Source organism: Diplotaxodon limnothrissa, linkage group LG18 (genome assembly GCF_057381915.1).
Source record: "Diplotaxodon limnothrissa isolate DT_005_m linkage group LG18, D_limnothrissa_male_GT1.1, whole genome shotgun sequence".
NCBI classification, from domain to species: domain Eukaryota; kingdom Metazoa; phylum Chordata; class Actinopteri; order Cichliformes; family Cichlidae; genus Diplotaxodon; species Diplotaxodon limnothrissa.
Window position 1 is genome coordinate 13,141,985 of NC_140613.1, and position 7,965 is coordinate 13,149,949.

Consider the following 7,965-nt stretch of genomic DNA (forward strand, 5'->3'; position numbering starts at 1 on the left):
GTTACTAATTATTATACATTTTATTTTGCTGTCATTTAGTGATGATGTATCTGTCGCAACATTTTTTTTTCCACTGCATTCAGGCACTGTTCTAAACTTTTCCCAGAGAAAAGTAAATGACTATAACTGATGATACATTACAGCAAATAAAGTTGTAGTAATTTAGATACGATTCATGCATGTCCAGTATAAACTGTTTGGGGTCCAGCCTGAACCCTGTTGAACCCCACAGGTAACCTTCAGTAAATTGAAATCAAAGTTAAAATAGTTAAATACTACAGTATCAATTAGTACATACATCTGTCATCAAAGTAACTGTTTACCTTTGTAAATGTTAGATAGCTAACATTTTTATAATTTTCCTATTTTATTCCCAAATAAATGAAATAAATCTTAAATTTTATTTAAAAATGTACTAAAAAACACTTTACTGCTCTCACCTCTCTATGCAGAACTTTAGTTTAAAGTGTGCACAGACGATCTGAATATTAGTTCAGGTTGTGCTCAGTGCATGTGTCAAGTGTTCAAACTGACTGAAACAGACATTTGAGAGCTCACAAACACACAGTAGTTTTACATATTTGTCAATGTGACTTTTCATTTGGTAATGACCTTATTACTGTGAGTTTCATTTGGAAAAGCTTCATCAAGAGATGAATCACATTGACTGAACAGTGAACAGATTCACCTTTGCCTTTTCATTCAGATGACATAATTCTGTCTGTTCTGTCTGGCACACGGGAAGAAGCTTCTGATGGTTTTCAGCCAGCCCTCTGTAAAGAAGAAACACAGCATCAGGTCAGATCAGAGTCCTGACCAAGACCAAGATCACGTGACTGTGTGTAGTTAGTATGAAGGACAGAGGATAATAAACACTCACATTCAGAGCTGTTTTTCCTGTTTCCTGAAAACGTCTTTGCTGAAAACAATTACTTTGTACTAAATATAGTTATTACTTAGGACTGTAGTTTTATTCTCTATGATTTCATCTACAAAAAAAAAAACTCTTCCCACTTCATGACTGTTACTGGAGATTAATGCTTCAGTGGGAAATCTGCACAATTGCAACTGCAAACCATTCTGAAATGCTATGAGGTAACCCATTTTGTAACCTGATGTGCTCTTCCCTACAAATGTAACTGCCTGTTGCATCAACACAGCTCACAACTGCTGTCACTTTGCACTTTTGTAGTTTACTACACAGGTTCTAAGATTCGTGATAGCCTGCATTCTTCTGTCTCTCACACTGCTTTTCATTTACTGTATAACTCATCAGTTCTTCAGTTTTTTTTATGTGAAGACAGACCTTCACAGACAACTTAGTAATATGCTTAAATGTGACTGTAGATGTTTCTTTGAAACAAAGCAAGTTAACACACTAAGACATCATCAGGATCTTTCAAGCTCACATCCTCTAATACTGACCTTTGACCCAGAGTGCCACTACTTTCTGTTTCAGGGCCTTTCCATGCGTGTCATACATGGTGCATATGTAAACACCTCCATCTTCAGAGCGAGGACCTAACAAAGTTAGGCTGGCGTTTCCTGTGTTCCATGGATCTTTCCTCATCTCTGTGCGGTCTGTGTAAGGTACGTCTTGACTTTTCCGATCCTTCTCATACACGACCTTCATTTCGTCTTCTTGGATATGTTTCCACTCCACTTTGGCGGTCTCCGTATTCCTCAGTTTTTTGGATATGAAGGGTAGCAGGACAGAGTCTGCTCCCTCTGTCACATCAACAACTTTGAGCTGGCAGACTGAGGGAACAGAGCAGAACATGAGCTGCGCCAAACAGAAACTGTAAATCACATTAAAAACAAACATTTGAAGTATAGTTGAGACGAAAATCAGTGTTCAAAATGTTTTTAAAAATCGGATTGAGAAATGTCTTGATGCATTTTCAATCATCCAGGAAAGTAAATCTCCAAAAGTTGATTCTGTTCATCTGGACGTATCGTTTTGTGGGAGAAACGTTTTGTCACTCATCCAAGTGACTTCTTCAGTCTCAGCTGACTGCAGGTTTCCCCAATCTTATAAACAGTACATTTGCATAATGACCATTGATCAACAACCACTGACCAAAAGCCACTGATCAATGGCCATGAGTACCATTCACAGAGAGTTGGGGAATGGCTGCAAGTCATGAGAATTTGCATGGTTATGATTAAAGAACTGACCTCCCAGCCCATTGTTCCTTCAGTGGGCTGGCTTCAGTCATTATGCAAATGTACTGTTTATAAGATTGGGGAAACATGCAGTCAGCTGAGACTGAAGAAGTCACTTGGATGAGTGACGAAACGTTTCCCCCACAATATGCTACGTCCAGATGAACAGAATCAACCTTTGGAGACTGATTGAGGAATAATTGTCATTAAGTCAAGTTATTTTGTGTTCCACTATTCAGACAAAAGATAATTGAGAGGTTTCACAGAGGTATATAAAGAGGAAACTGCACAAGACATCAACACTAATTTAAAAACATTAGAAATGAGACGAAGCTACTTCTGGATATTCTCTCACTCACAAGGGGTTGCCTTTAATTTTTCATTTGGCAGGTTTGAGATGCCAGGAATATCCACACAGAGAACTCAGATAGCACAACAAGAATATACAAACTCCACTCAGGAGTTTCCACTCTACCCTATTTAGTCCTCATTGTATCTGTATGTATACATAGCTCCAGCATACCTTTGTCTTTTGTCAGAGTTTCTGTATTGTCCTCCTCGGGTTTCTAATCCTTGTTTTGTTCATTGTTTTTTTTACCCTCGTGTTCTTTTGGACTTCTTTTGGCTTTTTGGATTTCAATGCTCTTTGAATTTGACTTTAATAAAGGTTACAATACCTTTCTTTTTGTTCTTTTGACATGAGGTTTAAATCCTGCATTGGGGTCTTCATTGAGAGAAATGTGATTTAATGACACTGAGAGGTCAGTAGCTTTTTTCTGGTTGATTGCACACGCATGTTTTGGGTCTTTGCGGGGAGCCTGATGGAGGAGAAGTGTTTGAGGCAACCTGGCTCTTTCACTTCTCTGTTACCATCTCGGCAACACTGTTTAATAAAACTGGTAAGTTGAACAGATGCAGGCTCCAGCTTTCGAAAAAACATCTATTAGGAATCACTTATTTCCACGATGTACAGAGTTTAAGCCATAGTACATTTACTTTTGATAATTGACGTCCTTTTTATACAATTTTATGTGTATTGGGGTGTTTTCATGGTGTTTTATTGTTAGAAATGGTTTTAAATAAATCAAAATTAAATAAATAATTACATGACAACTATAAAGTTAATAGCATTTTATAATTCTGCAGCCAAGAAGAAGTGCAGAAAGCATCATTTCTGGCAGTCTTCCTATAAGTGTCACCACACACCGCTGCTCAGGCTGATTCAGCTCTGCTGCCAGAAGGACAGATACAGATTCATACCACACATTTTTATAACACACCTGTCCAACAGAGACAGGTGTGTTATAGGTTTACTCTGTCAAGTTATCAATAATAATTCTCCAAAAGTATTTCTGGGGAAAATAGAAAAAATTTCATCTTATTTTTTATATCCAGTCAGAACATGTAGTAGCTGGAGCTTCTGTAGAAACTTTGCTCAGTGACATCAAATGTAAAACTGAAACTGTAAGCACCGCTCCTTTAGGAGCAGGCCAGGTATTCAGCATTTGTTACTATAGTGATCTATAAAGGGCCACCCACCCACTCACACACTACTACACCCACCTGCTGTTTTCTTCATCCTTTGATATACAAGACACATGAAAATACTAATGCCAATAGCCAGGACAAGCACCGGAACCAGGACCCCGGGGAGAACTTTGGGCCAGATTGGAGGAGGAGGAGGACGCTCTGTAATGAACACAAACACAACCTGAACATGATGCTGAATGTTTTGAAGAATTCATTAATAATTAATATGAATTCACTGATAATAACCATGCTAATTGAAATGAATTCTAGTATGACCTCTGCTTCAAATGGATTTAAGATTTTTAAATCTTATTTTGATTGTTTTTATAATGATTTCTGCTGATGAAATCACAGTTATATGTTGGTTTATCCTTTTTAAACAGAAGTCTGACCTTGGCTACGTTCACACTGCAGGCGAAAGTGCATCAAATTCGACTTTTCTGACCCCATGCGACCCATATCCGATCATGGTATGACAGTTTGAACGGCACAAATCCGATATTTTCAAATCCGATCTGGGTCACTTTCGTATGTGGTACTGAATCCGATACATATCTGATGTTTTCGAAAGCGACTGCTGTTTGAACGGTCATGTCGCATTAAATCCGCCTTTTACATCACTGACACAAGACAGACGCCAATTATCAGCGCCTGGCTATTTAATCTGCAGATTCTAACAGAAATCTGCAACTATCCTTTGAAGCACCGCTCCTCTCTAAAACAGCAATAAGGATAATTATTAGGCCAAATGTAAATAACAAAATAACTTTATTACTTAAAGCAAAATTGGGAAACCTAAAGTCCGAAACAAGTCTTTATATTAAGTGTCATCAGTCAAACAATACTGTTTGGTCTGGGTCTAAACAGAGCGCGTTGTGTGTGACATCTTCTTTTGCGCTTTGAGGACCGTGAATGGTTCACACTAGAGCGCGTTTGCTGTCACATTTTATTTGTAGTGTAAACAACCAGACAAAAAAATCGGATTTGATCAAAAAATTGGAATTGAGCATTAAGACCTGCAGTGTGAACGTAGCCTTTGATCTTCTCTGCTTATGTTGACCGTTCCTGAAAGCCTTTCATCTTTGTAATGTTGAATGGTCACTTTTCTCTCTGGTCACTCTCTAAGGGGAATCTACAGCACTGACCTTTGACCTTTAGTTGCACTTCAGTCTGGTTCTGTTTTTCTCCAACCTTGCGTACGGTGCAGGTGTAGAGTCCACTGTCAGAGAATGTAGGTTTTCTCAGAGTGAGGCTGAGGTCTCCGGTCTTCAGGGCGTCCTTTTGAATGGATGTTCTGTTGACGTATTGTTTATTTTGCTCTGTAAGATAATCACCTTCCTCTGTGCGAACATGGATGATTGAAGGATTCAGGTCATCGCGTCCCCACACAACTACACCCTCTTCAGCTGGAACGGGAAGCTGGCAGAGCAGAAGGACAGACTCCTCCCCCTCATACACCTCGACTCCTGAGGCATACTGGGAAACTGAGGACGCAGAAAGAGGTTAAATCAATCTGAGTTCCATATTAAACAAACAATGTGAGCCGGTGTAGAATTATCTGTAGCTCAATTGTGCAAACACATGAAAAGAAAGTCCAGCTTTCCTGTTTCTATTCTGAAATTTAAGAAACTACAAAATGAAAACGGTAGTGGGTGAACTTCTGTCCTGAGTTCCTGAGGCTAAAAAACAGTTTCTGAAAGCAGATCTGAGTTTTGTCATAGTTAGGGGTGGATCAGGTGACACTGATTCATTCCTTAGTTATGAGGTCAGGCTGCTGGAGGCTTCCCATGATGCATTTTTCCTCCTTTCCCATTATTTTCATTCCCCGTGCATTTATACACCACTACAGGATGTCATTACCCTTGTCTTTTCTCTCCCTTTTTTGTTGTTGTTTTTCTTCCTTCACACAGTCACCAAGTGCTGGTCATAGGGGATCATCTGACTGTTGAGGTTTTGATTCTAATACTGTAGGTTCTTTACAATATTAAGCTCCTTGACATGACTGTTGTTCTGAACTAGTGGTATATAAACAGAATTTAAATGAATTATTTTAATGTTTAAAAAACAAGTGGAAAAGTAGACACAGCTGAACTGAGCCAGAATTGCAAAACTAGATTACAAAACTAAGACAGAACCTATAGAAATAAGCTAGAAAATATCTTCTAAAAACAAAACTGAAAAAACATAACAATATACTAACTATGAATCAAGCAGGAATTAGACACCAACAAACAGAACTCTTAGGTCCATAACTCAAAGATGGAGGACCATGACAATGTCACTTATTCAATATAACTATAGTATAAATCCTCAGAGGTATACACACAGTATGAAAACTCTGTCAGCACATGTAAAAACATGCAGGAGGAGCACAGGTGTGTAAATCGAGTAAAATAAGGAAATTTCCTGCCTCAGAGCCGCAGCGTGACATAACAGTAAGTACTATTAGTCAATATACAGCGATTCTCTGATGTTCATGCATTTTCTTTTGTGACCTTTAGATGAACAGAAATGTTAGTTATTGATTATAAATATAAATACAATTAATTTAATAAACATTAATAAACTAATGCTATGCTTTATACTGACATATAGCTCAGGTGGCAGAGCAGGTCAGCCACTAATCAGAAGGTCGGTGGTTCGATCCCAGGCTGCATCCTGGCTGCATGTCAAATATCCTTGGGCAAGATACTAACCCCATGTTTGCCTACTGGTGGTGGTCAGAGGGCCTGGTGGCGCCTGTGTCCGGCAGCCTCGCCTCTGTCAGTGCGCCCCAGGGCAGCTGTGGCTACAATGTAGCTTGCCATTGCCAGTGTGTGAATGTGTGTGTGTGAATGGGTGAATGACTGAATGTAGTGTAAAGCGCTTTGGGGTCCTATGGACTAGAAAAGCGCTATACAAATGCAGGCCATTTACCATATAGAGAACACAGTCTGTTCAGGACCAAGTCTTCTGCCTAATATCATAATGTTCCACATGCATTGTAATTTAATGAAATATATTTTCAAGTAGCCTAATAAATGTGTCACTGCATGTACATCATCATCATCTGTCAAGTAAGAGAAGCAAAGTACAATTCAGTAGGCCAGGTTTCAACAGCATTGATGCTTATTGATGACCTGGGGTCCCCAGTTTCACAGCGGCAGGGGAAACCCAGTACAAAATGCATGCACGCAGTCAAGCAGTGGACTGGCAGGATTTTAATAGGCTACCGACTTTAATAAATACCCAGTATGACACTGCACAATACCGGTACATTGGCATGTGCGTATTTACCCAAATGACACAGTTACTGTGTAATGCGGATGTGTCCGACGCAGATCATGTTTTGTTCTTCTGCACTCTGCGCAAGTAATCAACCCATATTTGAACGCAGAGCAGTCCTGCTTCCACCTGAGCTATCAGTTATACCTGTGTTGATATCTCTGTGAAAAGCGGTGGAATTTAAATATTTACCCAACTGTAAGTGAGGGAGAGGGATGACAGAGAGACAGAGAGGTAATGAGGAAAGAATGAAAAACGTAAGAAAACACGCACACGGGAGGGAGCCGAAAGCAGCGATTAAGAACTGATACAGATGCTCACACAGACGACTTCATGTTCTTAACTTCATACTGGCATTTTAACAAGTTATATCTGAGTAATCTTAAGTTGTTACTGTGGTGAAATAACGTGAACTGGACGTGAAGAATCGCTACACTCGGTGCGTGTGTGCGCCAAGTGAGTATTTCAACTGTTGACTGATCAAACTGACAGAAACAGAGAGAGGAATAAAGGTGATGTTACCGAGCAGGAGGGAGACAAGCAGCACGGTTATCCTCATCCTCCTGGAGGACTCCAGTTTAATCTGACTGACCGAAGAACCAGATTAAAGTGACCGAGAGGAAGAAAACAGATGAACAGACCTCCTTCACCTTGCACTAGTTTATCGCCCTTCCCACAATGAATCCACCTTTACTTTCGGTTGAACCGGAAGTCTGATGCTTTCACAATACAATACAGTTTTTAAATTAAGTAATTTCACTAAAGAATGTTCTGGGCTTTTATAAAGGCAGTGAATTCACCGCATCATTATATTTGACCGATTCTTAGTATTGTTATTCTAACTGTTTGATCTTTAGTAAAGACGCTGGATTCGTGATTCTTTGTAAGCATTTGCTGTAACTGAAGAGACATTACATGCAAACAGCTTGACTCATGGCTGGGGACCCGGCACAGTCCCGTCTTAGACATTTTTACTGGTGCATGCGCAGTGCACTATTTGCTTCG

The 7,965-nt window shown here is 39.5% G+C and overlaps 1 protein-coding gene across 1 annotated transcript; it reads right to left on the reverse strand.

Moving 5' to 3' along the window:
* Window positions 1–702: 702 nt before the first annotated feature.
* Window positions 703–7,519, reverse strand: LOC146613219 (uncharacterized). Its single transcript, XM_085378925.1, has 5 exons — window positions 7,483–7,519; window positions 4,842–5,180; window positions 3,730–3,855; window positions 1,426–1,758; window positions 703–773 (listed from the first exon to the last, which is right to left on the reverse strand). The coding sequence occupies exons 1-5, from the start codon at window positions 7,517–7,519 to the stop codon at window positions 703–705; spliced, it is 906 nt and encodes a 301-aa protein (XP_085235051.1).
* Window positions 7,520–7,965: the final 446 nt, after the last annotated feature.

Excerpts from the sequence above, each read along its gene's own strand:
- LOC146613219 (XM_085378925.1), bottom strand. The coding sequence starts at position 7,519 with ATGAGGATAACCGTGCTGCTTGTCTCCCTCCTGCTCG. Across the intron at positions 3,856-4,841 it reads AGTGCAACTAAAGGTCAAAG|AGCGTCCTCCTCCTCCTCCA; the intron begins GTCAGTGCTGTA and ends TGTTCATTACAG. Across the intron at positions 1,759-3,729 it reads AAGGATGAAGAAAACAGCAG|TCTGCCAGCTCAAAGTTGTT; the intron begins GTGGGTGTAGTA and ends CTGTTCCCTCAG.